Genomic DNA, 15,457 nt, shown 5'->3' with positions numbered 1-15,457 from the left:
TGCTGCGTTTTTGGATCCTTGTTAAAACAAACTGCTGCACACGAACCGAAGATTCATTTACAAGCTAGCAAGCAAGCAAGCTAGAAAGCTAGCAAGCAAGCAAGCTAGCGATGACACAGGAAACAGAGCAGGACGAAGGAGATTGATTGACAATGGTCTACAGCCAATCAGGACGCAGAAATGGGCGGTGCAGACAGACGAGAGGGAAGAGATAGACACTCGACTTCCCACAATGCAATTCTACTTAAAGGGCCAGGCCCAGTACTAAAAAATCCGCTAAACAGCGAATCCGCGAAAGGTGAACCAAGGGAACACTCTATGGGTTTTTATTGTTGTTTGTTGTCGTTTTTAATTTTCTATATTAAACGGCAAGGTACATGTTTGTTGGTTCTAGAACGTTGATATTTAGTTTGATATATTTTTTTACATTTTTGTAAATTGTGGTTGCAGCAGAATAATGTGTTTATTTTGTGTCATTTTTGTTAGTATAGTGAGTGTTTTTTTTGCCCCCAAACAAAACTAGGTAAAGGTGATGTTTAATGTTCCATTGTCCATTTGTTTGTCATTTGTGATTATTGTTGCATCATCTTCTCCATGTAAAACTATAATTATTGTCTATAAAATGTGTTTTGTGTTAACATTTGTGGGTGTCTGGAACGGATTAATTGGATTTAGTGTTGGCTAAGAGAAACATTTGCTTTGGTTTGAGTCCATTTTGGTTTGAGTCAGGTGAGGGTTAACGAGGCACCACTGTATTCATATTACAGCGGTTAACTTATTTGTACATTTGTAGTTAAGAATGTTATAATGAATTTTTTAAAAACAAAACAAAAAGAGGGCATTGTGGTGCCAGGAAGAAGGAGTCGCAGGCGGAGTTATTGGAACAGCAACTGGGAACATTTATTTCCCTGCTCCTCTCGAGCTTACAACCTGACAGAGCAAAATGCACATGTATCTCTACCGGAAAACAAGGGTCCCTCAGCCATAAGGGCCCAGGTGAAACTGCAACTCACATAAAGTTCCGATGGGTGAATTATGTCCAACATGCGCCACAGCATTAAAAAAAGTCAACTAATGTCTTGGAAGGGATGGTGTTCACATTTTAGGGGTCCACTATAGTTCAGAGTAGAACATTAGAACATTTATTACTGACGTACTTAAAAATACTTAGAAAATTGATTCGCTCCTACTTGTAGTTGTTCTTTACAAATGAATACTGAAGAGGGCTGAAGGCTCTCCGCTTTGACAACAGTACCCTCTAGCGGTCGGAACCTTAACACACATGCGCCAATTCTCTTGATGCCATAAATGATTAGCTGCTGCTTGTTCGATCTATTGTCATTTGATGCGATCCGAGTTGATCAAATTTAGACAAATGGTCCAAATATGGGATGGTAAATGTGTGGTAAATCATTGTAATCCCTTTTAATACATGCAGTACCTTCACACCATCATTGTGCTTTTAAATAAAAAAAATGTTTTTCACATCTTCTGTGTCTTATGTTCTCCAAAATCCTTCAGTAAAAAAGCAAAAGGTGCACTGTTAAATTCTCCTGATGTCCTATTAAAATTGTTATTTATGTTCCCTGCTTGGTAAGATGAATCACCCCTCCAGCAGCACTGTGTCCCAGCAAATCATTTCTGATGCTCTCAGAAAATAAAGCAGGAAACTCTCGACTTTGTTCTTATTTTCCCTCCATCGATGGTTTCACCTCGGGGCGAGAAGTTGAAGCTATTGCAAAATTTATCAGCACTCAAGACAAGAAAAATAGCTCAATTATCTGGCTCATCATGATGTTTATCAGCATCCCTCCGACAATTGCAAAATCATTTCAAACTGGCCTCTGTAAGGGAAACTACAAATAGACGATATTGATTTTTTGTTTTGTATTATCAAATCACATCCACTCGGTGTTCCCACATATGTGAGGAATCTGTTCTGACCACATGAATCCCTGCTTTGCCACAACTCAGAACCCAAAGCCTTGAAAATGAAATTGAAGACATTTTGGACATCAGTGGGCCGCATGGTGGTCTAGTGGTTAGCATGTTGGCCAACACAGTAACAGTCTGGGGGGGGGGAGTTCTCCGGGTACTCCAGTTTCCTCCCACATTCCAAAAACATGCATGTTAGGTTAATTGGAGACTCTAAATTGTCCATAGGTATGAATGTGAGTGGGAATGCTTGTTTGTCTATATGTGCCCTGCCATTGGCTGGCGACCAGTCCAGGGTGTACCCCGCCTGTCGCCTGAAGTCAGCTGGGATAGGCTCCAGCATACCCCGGCTTCTATGAACATCAGTGATTAGGGAAAAAAAACACGTACAAAAGTACTTCATAAGTCATATATAAAATTATACCCATTTCTCTCATAAAGAAATAACATTTGAACAAATTTTATATTAAACGTTTCTCACAATGATTCATTTGTATGCCAAAATGATGTACAGTATACAGACTGGACACTTCATTAGGTACATCCGCACAATCTTATGCGATCCAATAAAAGTTTTCTATGAAGAAAATGCATTTAATAAGACAACAAATAATGGCGTGCGTGCAAATTAAAGATGTGTTCACTGATGAATCCTCACACAATCAGCTGAGCTCCTCCTCTTCCTCTACCGAGTCCTCAGAGCTGTTTACCACCGCAGCACTGAGCGTATGGAGCTCCTCCAATACAGAAATGAGCCTCTCTGCTGGGGTTAAGGCAGTCAGAACAGTCCGGTGTGGAATGAATGCGCACTATGACGACCACGCTCACCTTCTGCTCCGAGCCCCGTAGAGTGACTCCTCTCTGAAGGTTTTTCTGCCCCATTTTGCAGAGCTGAGGTGCAAACTCTTGGGAAGTGACTGCTCAGCTCTCTCTCAACAACAGCAGCCTGGAACAAACAGACAGATGGTCAAACATTGACATCAAAACGGCTTTGAAAAAGTCTCACCAGCAGTTGGTGCCTGTGCCTCTCAGCCTCTTCCGTCTGTTTACACTGGACCTCCTCCTTTGTGTGTTCACCTGGCAGACCTTCAGTTTCTCTCCAGTGGTTCTGTCTCCTCGCTACCTCTCTCTCAAACTGCCGCAAAGTCATGACTGCAAAAGCGAATGAAGTCGGGTGAGATGCCAGCCTGTATCATATAAATTGTCGGCCATTTGCAAAATTGACTATTTAATGTTGTTATAACAGCAATATGTGTCCCTTTGTAAAGAAAAAAAACAAAGGTAGGCTTCACTGCACATCTTAAAAATAAAGCCTGGAGATGTGCCAAGTATTTCATATTACATTGATCAAGTGTAATTAGCTCATTAGCATTGTGATCCAAAATGGTGTGTTCCCATCACAGCCCACTATTGTACTACTATAATAATAGCACTTTAAAACTGTCTCAATTCAAATAAAAGACACATTTTGGCCAACACACTTCAAATATAGTGGAATCTCATTTCTTGTCATGAAATGACAACGACCGAAATGTACAGAAACCAAATACGTTTTTCCCATAATAATGTAAATCCAATTAATCCGTTCTGCCACCCAAAAACATGAACACAAAACACACTTTATAGAGAAGAATTAGAGTTTTTAAACAAACAAAAATACATATAAATGACAAATGAAATACGCAGACAGGAACTCAAACGATGCGCCAAGATGAGCGATTTTAAGAAACAATACAAGCAGTCGATGTTTGCAAAATATAAGGAAGAAGAGTCTTGAACTTATGATTATTTGTATTTATTATTATTTATATATTATTATATTGATTATTATATGTGATTCCTACTTATTATGATTGTGGAAAAACCTTGACAGTTATATTACCATATTGTAACATGACCGTATCACTTTTTCATGTATTAAAAAATCCTACATGAAATACAGGAAGTGAATAAATGTACAGCAATAGATGTGAAACAGATGGGGGGTAGGATTAAATAAGCTTTGCTTCTTCCTACACATTCTGGACATGTGGAACTGTGACTTGCGTTATGTGATATATTCCACTGTGACGTGTGTGCATGTTCAAATACAATTAAACCATTACCATTATCATACATGGACAATTAATATCACACAGATATGAGTGTGGAGGGGGGAGTGCATGGAAGAGCCACGCGGACGCTTTTTCATTCCAGTCCATTACAGACTTAACTTAAGAGAGTGGATGGTTAGAGCTGTATACTTGCTCACTTGAACTTTATTGTAAACTTCAGCAGCAGGGATAATCATCATTACACACGCCGGCCGAGCTCACTTGGTGTTATGTGTCTCCCTTAACCTATTCCCCCTGCAACCTGTGTTGACTACGCATTACTTTGACTTTTTTTCTTGAATTCAGTAGTGTTTCTCACCTTCTTTATCCAAGTTCTGGCACTTGCAACTGTTTTGCAGCGATATTTATTAAAAAAAAAAACACACACACACAAACATTCCTTAAAAATTCACACTGTACTTGAACGCCTCAACAGTGCACAGCGCAGTGCTTCAGAGGAAGAAAGGAGACGAATTCAGAGTTGTTCATTGTTCTGTGTGCATTCCATGAACAAATAAACCATCCACACACACACATAAAAAAGATGATTTAAGGATTCCGTGGCCTCTAAAAGAAACACTATCCATTTTTCAGAGACTGTCAGCAATTTGTTTGTGCACTCGACTTGTTTGTTAGGCACACCGTTTGGCTGCACGAAAACATGAGACATATTTGTGGCAATCATTTTCATCAAAAACCGAGTCCTATGAAAAGCAAGGTTCCAACTGTACACTAATGCGGGACCTCTCAAGCTCATTTGAAATTGTTGAAAACTCATATATGGGACTTTTAAATGGCAGTCTGCTGTGGGGTGATGTGTGCTACCTGCTTTGGTGTGTTCTTTCTTCGCCGTATTGACTTGGACCGCCATCTCACTCAGCTTGTCAGCACAGCGACTCTCGATCTCAGACACGCGCTCCTGCAGGGCTGTAGGGAACAACATGTCCGCTATTTATCACAAAAATGCAAAGCGGGGGCAAACGTAATTGACTTTGAGTTTAAAATCTATTTCTGGGACAAAACTTTTGCTGTTGCACTGCTCTGTTTTCCTACTCCTGGAAAGTTAAGGTGACCTCGACTGTGCCTTCTTGGCGGACTGATCCCAGGTATCAATATGTGGACACTGTGATGAGGTGGGATTTACACAGTGACCATATTTTTTCTCCCATAAGGGCCAGCTCAGGTATGAGTCATAGGAGAATAAGCAGAAAAAAATCCACATGAAATAAGATATCTTCAGACCTCAAGCATACGTGGATAAAAAAACGGGATATGAATTGGATATCTGCCAATGTGTCTGTAGTGGAAGAGCACAGATTGGCTGTAGCTTGTCATTGCAAGCCGAAAAACATCATGAAAAAAAAAAAAAACAACACACCTGAGGTTTGGGTACAGTGCTGTTACGTGCCTTCGTCAATCCTGTCCAAACCAAACACTGTTATGTCCATATTTAAATCTGAATTGTCATTTCTTTACATGCATTTTGGGCTTTTTCCAGTCTCCAGTCAAGTAAGCACCGTGACATTGGATATGAAAGTAAATGTAAATAGACATTTATACAAGCTTTAGCGCAAATCCAGCTATAGCTCACTATGCTCGCTGTGCTCCTTCTGGCTGAGCAGTTCACACCGGAGCTTCTCGTGTGTGACCTTGCTCTCCTCCATCTGGGCCAAGACCTGCTGCAGATTCTGCTGGCCCTCCTCTCTTTCAGACATGACTTGCTGCAGCTCCATCCAGGTCTGCTCCAGCTCCTTCTGCTTTTGGCCCAGCTTTTTCTCATCTGAAAGGAACGCGAGACACCATACAATCAGATCGTGTGGAATAACAACGTTTTCGGGCCCGGGGAGGGTGCTTACACTGTTCTTTCATGTCAGCCAGTGCCTTTTCAATCAACTCTGGGCTTCTTTTGAGCTCCTGCGTGAGTTTGCTTCTTTCTTCACACACCAGACTAAGTTCTGTTTGTAGATTCCTGATGCTGCGGACCAACAAGTACAAGAGAGCAGAGGTGAGCATCTCAGTGGATGCTCTCTGGGGTAATGAGTCATTGAGGTACATTTACTGTGACTACCTCTCAGCAGCCTGCTCTGTCTGTTTACTGGCCTGCTGGGCTTTGTGCAGAGCGACCCTCCTCATGAACAAAGCTGTGAAGTAAAATCATTGGGCTGTACAAGACTGTAGTGCAACAAATTAAAAACAAGTCACAATAACGGCACCTTGGACTGTCTCCACTCTGCCTCTGGCAAAATTCAACCTTTGACCAAAGGTGTTGAGTTTTGCTTGTGCTGCATCCACTTCAGCCATGCTACGATGAAATACAAGACTGAACCTGTGAGGAACACAGAATATAACATCAGCATAAAAAAAAAATCAACATTCAAAATAGCGTATAAACTTCATTTACCCGCAAACAGCATCTGTTGTGATTTTTAGTTCAGCCTCTTTGCTAAGACAACGTTCTTTCTGTTCTTGGCTTTCCTTGCAAGCCTGTGCCAAGTCCTGTTGCAAAGTCTAAGAAGAAAAAAACATACATTAAAGTGCGGCCTGGGGGCCATTTGTAGCCCGTGGCTGTTTTTTTTTTTTTTATTTGCCCACAGCACATTCTAAAAATATAATTTAACACAAAACAAAACCCAGTAATAATGGAAAAATTTGCAAGATCCATCAATTCATCGGGGTGTATGCTGTAATTGCCTATGGGCAATTTAGAGTCGCTAATTAACCTAACATGCATGTTTTTGGAATGTGGGAGGAAAGCGGAGAAACGCACGCACGGGGAGAACATGCAAACTCCTCACAGAGAGGAAAGAAAAAGGAAAAAAGTTGTAATCTAACGAAAAAAAGTTGTAACTTTACGAGAATAACATCATAATATGAGAAAAATTATGTCATTTTGGTTTCATAAAGATGAAATATTCAAGAAAAAAGACGTTTTTTTTAAGACGGAATGTTATGAGAAACAAACTAAACAAAATTAAATTAAAATTTGGGGGAAAAATAGGTTGGAAAACAGTTATAATATGGGAATAAATTCCATATCATGGGTATAAAGTCAAAATATTACAAGAATAAAATGTACAAAAAGAAAGTTGAAATAGAACATTTAAAAAAAAAACTTGAAATTGAAAAAAACCTGCTGTAATTTTAGTAAAATATTAAGAGAGAAAAGTCGCAAATTTACGAGGATAAGTTCATAATGTTAGGAGGAAAAAATAACATAATTTTAGTTTTTCTGAAGTCGTGATATGAGAAAAAAAAACAAAAATAAAGGTGTCATTTTTTAGAAAAATGCAGAAAGGTGACAATTTGAAAAATGACACAGCAAAAATGAGAAAAAAAGAGCAAAAACTGAAGTTCATACTAATAATACGCCTTTTCACCTATATCAAAAAGCTGAGATGTATTTTTTTTCTTGAAATATACAAGTATATAACTTAACATATCTACATGTGTTGGGTTTACAAAATTTCAAAGCAGCCCTTGCATCCTTTCATTTTTCAGTACACAGTCCTTGCTGAAAAAAGTTTGGACACCCTAATTTACAGTATCAGCGACAAATCTTTAAGCCTTAAAATCCCCAGAGTTATTGTGCATCATCAATACTACAAAAATCACACCACTTGCTGCGGGGCGAACCTCCTTTTCCGCTTTCTCCTGGTCCAGCTCAGCTATCCTGGCGTCAAGACTTCGCTGGAGCACAGTTGTGCCATGCTGCTCCTCCTGAAGCTGTTGGTCCATAAGTGTAAGCTAAAACATACACCACACATTTGTTTCAAACACACTGGAAGCCATGACGAATCTTGACAGAACACTGTTTTCATACCTCGGAAAGACGTCGTTCCCTCTCGTCTCGCAGCTCCATGTCCTTCAAGCGAAGCTGGACGCACAGCTTGAACACCTTGTCCCTCCACAGGTGAAGCACATGGAGGCTATTAGATCGTTTTGCCACCAGTGGGTCTGTCGAGGCCTGTTTAAACATACATAAAGCATTTCAGTAAATGCGAGAAACCCATATACATCGCTTTTTGTTCTTAATTTGTTCCAATAGTTGGATGAACATTCCAATCTACAAAAACCAAAGCACTTTTTCCCACAGGAAATAATTTAAATCCAATTAATCCATTCCAGACACTCATAATAATAACAAAACATACATTTTATAGAGAACAATTATAGTTTTACATGCAGAAAACAACGCAAAATCATTATAAATGGTGAATAAAATGGATAAACAAGCATTTAACATCTCTTTTATAGGGATGTTTATAGGGATAAAAATGAGATATTGGTTCACATCAGCGTTGTTTTTTTTCTGTCGATAATAACGGTGCGCCAGTGACGACGTCGTGTTCCACACAGGAACAAGCTTTGTAGCTCAGTATGTCCGCAGTGTGGGATTATCAAAAACCAATATCAAACATCTCTACTATTTTACCTTTGTTGAAGACTCTTGTTGTGAAGACGACGAGCAGCAGAGAGGGAGGATACCGTAGTATTGTGTAGGCTAAGTATCATGAGATTTGGTGTTGGGTGTGTGGGAGTAGTCCGTACCAAAAGGTTGAATGTAAAATAGCTGCAGTATGCCAATGCAGATTGCTGCTGCTCGAGTCCTGACAAGAACCATTGGTCCAGTACTCAGGTCCCTGCACTGGCTTCCTGTCGCTCAGAGAATAGTCTTGTGTACAAGTCTTTTCATGGTCTCGCGCCAAAGTACATCTATGACACGTTAGAGCCACATAAACCATCTTGGGAGTGGTCTCCTGAGGGTGGTCAGAGTCAGGACTAAACACGGTGAGGCTGCGTTTCAAGTTTTACGCTGCCAAAATCTGGAACAGTCTTCCAGAAGATGTCATGATTTATGGAATTTTATGTAATGATTTTATGTTTTTAGGGATAGTGATTTTTTTTTGTATGTATTGTGCTCTGGAAATAAACTTGCCTTGCCTTAATGTGCCAAAAGGTCAAATACAACAGTTTGTTGCGTGCGATACTTGTACGATAACCGAGACGGTGCACGAGAACTGAAGCAATTTTTTCTTTGAAAACCAAAACGTTCAAAAACTAGGGGTATCCCGATACAACTTTTTCACTTTCGACACGATACCCATATTGCGGCCTCGCCTATCGGCCGATACCAATATTTTTCTGATATCAGCACAAATCATTCACACTTGTATTACTTCTTTTGTAGTGTGAAATGTTAGAAAAGGCTTGATCAGGTGACATTACTCAAAACAGAGAACAATATTAAGCAACAGTGTAAGGTGTTAGAAAAACGGACACATTTCCTTCTTTATGTATCTGGGGTACAGTTTTATGGACAAGGTGATGGCAGCTAGGCATGATGCAGCGTTTAAACCCGACACAGGCCGGCTCTTTTCTGTTCTAGCTAATGAATTTTTGCCATCCCGTGGGAGTTTACCGTGTGATGCCACATCATATGAACCACAGGAAACTTGTCCGTGATAAAATTTTCGCTCAGTTGCGACGTCTTTTTCGAACTTTAATGGAAAAATACTGCCACGTGGCCGACACCACTCCTACTCCTTATTGCGTGTGCGTGCGTACGCTGTTGTTGGGATCACGTGTTGGAATTATGCTATCCGGCCACTGCTGGGGCTGAGCCTGGAATTGAGTGCCTGTGTATTGGAGTTCCAATATAGGAAATTTTAAAAGCAGGCTGATATAATCCAACGCCAGCAAAAAAAAAAAGAAAAAAAAAAGAGCCCAATATGTCGGCCCGATATCCAATATCAATTTCGGATCGGAGCATCTCTATCAAAAACCAAGGTTTTTAAAGAAAATGTTGACAAAATGTGACAAAGCATCTTCTCACTCACATTCTTCAGCATCTTCTCTTCTTGGAGGGAGACAATCTCACTCATGGAGTTAAGTCTGACCGTCAAAAGCTCTGCAGTTTTCTGTAACGCCGCTTTCTCTTTGTTCAGTCTCTAAAAAAAAATACAAAAAATTAGAAATGTGAATTTCTTCACTAATCTACCAAAAGGATCAAAAGCAGTTGTAATCCTCTTCAAAGACTGTGTGTGTTGCATTGACCTCAACGGCTTCATTTAATTGTTCCTTCTCTACAGTGTCGGGGACCAGCTGGCCAATGTAATTCCGGAGGCTGTGCAGAGTTGCCGATTGTGTGTCGTTGGCTTGTTTGGTTTGCCTGAAAAACCAAATCAGATCACTTGCCAGCAATGTGAAATCAAAGATTAGTCGACTTTCCGGCAGACATGCAGCACCTTAGTTGTTCTTTCAGCTCATCTCTCTCTGCAGATACCATCATCAGACTGCTTTTGAGCTGCAGCACCTCCTGGTTCGCAATCTGAACTTTGCTCTGCAGTTCAATATTTGATTTTCTGGCTGCGCCTAGCTCCACGCAGTGAGAGGTGCTCAACAGTCGCAGCTGAAAGGGGAATTTAGAGATGCAAATGACGGCGTTTTAGACCACATTGTTCAAAGGGCTCTCATTAATTATGAATGAATCACTTGTGCTTCACTTTGCTTTGCATATATTTAAATGTAAAAGTATTTTTGCAAATACCTCTTCCTCCTGCTTCTTCTGCATTTGCTGCAGCTGTTGTGACAATCTCAAAGACTGCTTTTCTGCCTCCTGCTGCCTGCTCATCTCTCCTTTTGCTTCCCCCTCCTTCCTCACCTTTGCAATTTCCTCATCAGACTCCCTCTTAAGTCTTTCGAGCTGCAAAACACAAGTGGCACAAACACTAAAGTGAGTTTGGAATGTTTTAGCATAGACGCATCTTCATATTTTAAAGTGATAGCAAGCCATTAGTGGCACTGCAAGACTAAAACTTATAAGCCATAGCCTGAAGTTATATGAAATGTCAGCAGGTCCCCGGTGATCACAGGCAACATTATTGTCAAAATGAAATGTTTGGGTGGTAAACAGAATTACCTGTGAGCTTATTTTCTCCTTCTGTGTACGACAGTGCGTGAGCTCCTCCTTGGTTTGGCTGTGTTCAGTCCTCACCTTACCTATTTCTTCATGCATCACCTCCAAATCGTGACTCTGCCTGGTGCACAATAACACCGTGTTCACAGAGGCCTCGTTCAATTCAGCACTATTTAGAAAACATCCGACACAATCCTAACTCCTCATTGCACGTGCTAAAGCTACGTTTGCTACCTGCTTATGGCATTGTCTTTGACTCTCATCTCTTCCCTGTATCTCTGTACGGTCTCCTTCAGGGCCTCCATCTGCTCCTTCAACCGTTCAGCCTCTGCTTTGTGCTTCCCAGCCTCCAGACACCACTCTGCTTCCCATCTGGACCATCGCACGCCTCCCTCGGTGGATCTGTGTTTGAACAAATGGAGCTATTTGTGTACCTGCCATGCCCCCAGCTGATGGTGTTTTTGACCGTATAAATCATACTGTGCAGTACCTTGTCCTCAAGTCTGACGGGTTATCCTCTGGAGTCCTCCCTCCTATGTTGTGTCCTCGCAGCACCACAGCGCATTGATTTTCCTTACTCAGCGTTGATACTTCTTCTTGGCTCTGAGTGAAAACAAGCCATGGATCTTTCGGTGGTGCTGGTGGGACACTTGGGTTCATCCAGGAGACGCATGGCTGTGTGCCGGAGATGTGATCCCCTGCAGGCAGTCCAGCAGCCTGGACACTGGATGCAAAATGTGACGGAGGCACCAGGTCAACCTGGGGTTTCCCTGTACAATATGAAATGTGGATCAGTTGTGTGAATGCTGAGAGACAAGTATTTAATCCGTCACGATGCTTCTTCATGCTGTCATTTTGCTCACGTATATGGCGTCAACAGACAAGATGCTGCAAAGACAAGTGATGATGCAGTAAACATTTTATGACATGCCTTCAAAGCATTTCCAATTCTATGTCCAATCAGACTCCTTTATCATCCCTATACCACTTAAACTCGCTCTAACAGCCACAAGAGAATATATTTACAAGAGAACTGGACATTGCTGAGCTATGCACAGAGGTGAGCGATGCTGCAAATTTTGGGATTGATCCGATTCCGGGTAAATACATGGCCAGTACTGCCGATACAGATACTTTTTAATAGTGGTCAGCCGATATTTGGAATTTTGATGTATGTCGGTATCGGCCTTGTTTAAATCCGACACGTTAGTGGCAGAGCCAATCTGAAGCGGACGCTGTCCGCACACGCAGACACACACACGGCTGAGAGGGAAGTGTTGTAGTGTGCGGAACATCCTGAGAGCAAACACACATGTAAAGGTAAACGCAGAAAACTCTCTCGAAATTGTAATAAACATCCCAGTGCTCTACAGCTCACAACTACTACTAACGTTACAGTGAGCAGCAGAATAACGCAAGAGCGGAGCCAACATGAGCGGCAGCTCTGCTAGCTCGTAGTACCTCCCGACATGTCTGTGAATAACTTGAAAAAAGGCAAACAGTCCGTGGTAGTAAAAGCATGTGTGTGATTGAGAGAGCGCGCGTAAAAAACTCAATTCACTTGTTTTATTGGAGGGAAGCACGCGGAGCACGGTGGAGGCTGCTTAGCGTACCATAACATTAGTTCACCGGTCTGGTGTTAAAGGCTCAGCACACTACGTATAGCAATGGAGAGAATGTATGTAAGGTGGAGAATAGTGTGTGTTTGCGTGAAAGTCACATGAAAGACTCTACAGCTCACGACTACTACAATAAGGTAATGCTAAGAGCAGAGTAAACACAAGCGGCAGCTTTGCTAGCTCGTAGTACCTCCCGGTACGTCTGTGAATCACTTGAAATAACGCTGTTGGTAATATCAATGTGGAAACAGTCCGTGATTGTAGAAGCCTGCATTTGTGATTGTGAGAGAGACTAAGAAATTCAATTCAGTCTTGTTTTGTTGCAGGGAAATATGCTAACATGAAGGCTGAAAAAATTCAGGGCGCTATGATATGTTTTTATTTAACTTTGCAAGAGTTGCCGCTAACTCACTGCACTTTTTGCCGTGTTTGAACTTAAAACAGATAAGTTGTATATAAATGACACTTTATTTACCGTGGAAACATTTGAAGAACGCTATTTATTTAAGTTTTTATACAACTTCTAAGAGATGCTTCTGAGTCAAGGAACTCCATGCTCTTCTGCAGTTATTTTTCTATTTCTTTGGTTAAATAAACACGCTTTAGCCTGTTAAACGAAGTTAAGTGTTTGTATTTTTCAACATTTTTACACCAATTTTTTTTACACTTTACTGCAAATGAATATCCGCTCCAAATATCGCTTATCTGCCTTAACTACTAATAATCGGTATCGGCCCTGAAAAACCCATATTGGCCGACCTCTACTTTTTAATTTGAGGTTTTTTTTTCCCCAAGACTGTTGAATAATTTTGTGATTTGGCCTTTAACTTGCTTGTTGATCAAGATTATCATCACAACAAAACGCATATTTTAGGCAAACAAAAACAATTAAACTTACTTGTGCACAATTTAACAATATATAAACACAGCAATCTAAGACAATGTAACAATATCAACAAAATAACACAATTATTCTCTTAATCCCAAGTCAAATTAAGTCAATATTGTAAAAAAATAATAAACAAAACTCTTATCCAAATCCTTTGGCTTTTTCTGCTGAGGTGGCTTTTTGCATGTAAATGATACAATATATAAATATGTTAATATAAGAAAATGTAAAAATGTGACGATTTGAACAACACAAGAAACAACACGAATAAGTGTGAAAATAAACAGAGAAGTGAAACATGTCAATGTCATCACGCTTGTATTGATGCGAAACTACACTTGGTATCGCTATTATTGATATTTGGATTTATCCGCCCACCCCTAGCGGACATACTGTATATTCCTGTCCAGCATGTTTTTATTTATGCTCAGCAACAGCATCCACACAATATTTTTAAGATAATTGCAACAATTTATTCTGAGCTAGGCACAGGTAGGATAGAAAATAGTTGCTTCATAAGAAGTCTCACAGCATGTGATGCAAGTTAGGCACCACTAGTAAGCACAATACGACATCTATTAACTTACTGGAATTCGACGGTGAGGTGTAATCGGTTGGTGTGTTAAGCTTTTCTTTCCCAGTGTTATATACGTCCATTGTCAGTGCAGATAATTCCAAGTCTTTGACCGCTACCGGAAGTAATCCAATGGGTTTGTTGACGTTTTAGGCGGTGATTCTCCCGCGAGTCGCATTATTTGCCTTGGTTACGTGATGACTGCTACTCCGCTCATGCTATCTGGCAAGACTACTAGTCTCAATATTGTTTTATCCTCAAATTGCTGCTCAAACGCTAATTTGTATTATTTTTGAGAACTTGATGATACTTTCAACCAAATTCAACAAAGCCACCACGCGCGGTGCGTTGTGGGTAAGTAAGGAAGCGGAAGGGCAATTTATGTACCCTGAATTTAGTCTTGCAGGACTTCCCGGCTATTATCCACGTTTTCTATCGCATTTCCAAAACTACACACCGTTTATGCCGTTTTCATCCGACTGTCCACTTGTGTTACCTCTGGACTTTAATTCTTTGTAGACAACACTGGAGAGATGAGTGGATCGAGTCACTGTCGGCATTATTAGTACCAGGGTTTTATAGGTATTTCATTGATACTAGCATTATGAGATCGATACTTTTGAGTTCTCTGTTTATTTTTGCAAATGTTTATTTTGTTGTGTTTTTCAAATATATTTTATATATTGACACATTGTTGTATTGTTTAAATTTCATTATATTTTATTGACATTGCACTTTCAATGCACAGAGATATCGTGATAAGATCCTGAGGACCATCTACAAAATTTTCATTTCAGAGGTGGGAGGGACACATTCATTTGATATTGATTATGGCGATATTGTTTTTGGGCGGTAAAAACTGCAGGCGGCCAAAACTCCCTTTTAAAAAAGCGCAGGGGACATTTTTTTTTTTCAATCGAGCCCAGAATTCCTGGCCGCACACCTGCTTGCAGCATTATAATGCACGGCCCATCTGTAAAAAGTATCAGTATCGGCAATACCGGTCCCTGTATTTAGCTGGTATCGGCTCAATACCACCCTTAGCAAACCACAGGAGGCGGGGCATAGCACTCGATTGACAGCCAGTATTAAGGCTGACTATGATTGAAGAGGTCACTGCAGGCGATCCTTATCAAATAGGCAGGGGAAATTACAAAGCCATTTGTTTGACACTGACAGTGAACACTGGCTGCTGAATGATCGTGAAGACATCCATATGTCCTCCATCCATCCATTTTCTATGTCCTATCATGTGAAAATAATTTGCTTACGTCCTTTAGGGTCACATTAGGCCACTTGGACCATGCTTGGTCCCACTTAACACCTAAAGTTCTGCAGGTTTGGCTTGTGTGAGTGCTCTGATCGGTGCGGCACACCACCCCTCCTTTGGCGTGATAAGAAGAGGTGGGCCAGGCCACACCATTGTATGTA

At 40.7% G+C, this 15,457-nt stretch overlaps 1 protein-coding gene across 2 annotated transcripts; it reads right to left on the bottom strand.

The window, feature by feature from the left end:
- Positions 1-921: 921 nt before the first annotated feature.
- On the bottom strand, positions 922-14,368 carry cchcr1 (coiled-coil alpha-helical rod protein 1). Of its 2 annotated transcripts, none has more exons than XM_054755051.1 (19): positions 14,040-14,368; positions 11,435-11,714; positions 11,179-11,346; positions 10,948-11,065; positions 10,576-10,731; positions 10,274-10,437; positions 10,083-10,197; positions 9,866-9,976; positions 7,849-7,992; positions 7,662-7,772; positions 6,430-6,536; positions 6,242-6,354; positions 6,097-6,169; positions 5,885-6,003; positions 5,620-5,808; positions 4,854-4,955; positions 2,942-3,087; positions 2,764-2,881; positions 922-2,698 (listed from the first exon to the last, which is right to left on the bottom strand). In XM_054755051.1, exons 1-19 carry the CDS (start codon positions 14,107-14,109, stop codon positions 2,598-2,600), a joined length of 2,505 nt encoding a protein of 834 aa, XP_054611026.1. In that variant the 5' UTR covers positions 14,110-14,368; the 3' UTR covers positions 922-2,597. The 2 variants fall into 2 exon arrangements, with proteins under 2 accessions (XP_054611026.1, XP_054611028.1); XM_054755053.1 differs by having other exon boundaries at positions 922-2,695.
- Positions 14,369-15,457: the final 1,089 nt, after the last annotated feature.

Source organism: Dunckerocampus dactyliophorus, chromosome 16 (assembly GCF_027744805.1).
Source record: "Dunckerocampus dactyliophorus isolate RoL2022-P2 chromosome 16, RoL_Ddac_1.1, whole genome shotgun sequence".
In the NCBI taxonomy this organism is placed as follows: Eukaryota; Metazoa; Chordata; class Actinopteri; order Syngnathiformes; family Syngnathidae; genus Dunckerocampus; species Dunckerocampus dactyliophorus.
The sequence above is the reverse complement of the archived record's forward strand: the minus strand, read 5'-3'. Positions and strand labels throughout refer to the sequence as shown.

Coding starts and splice junctions, on each gene's coding strand:
- cchcr1 (XM_054755051.1), bottom strand. CDS start 14,109: ATGGACGTATATAACACTGGGAAAGAAAAGCTTAACACACCAACCGAT. Junction 6,355..6,429: donor ACAACAGATGCTGTTTGCGG/GTAAATGAAGTT, acceptor TGTTCCTCACAG/GTTCAGTCTTGTATTTCATC. Junction 4,956..5,619: donor GAAGGAGCACAGCGAGCATA/GTGAGCTATAGC, acceptor TGTTCCCTACAG/CCCTGCAGGAGCGCGTGTCT.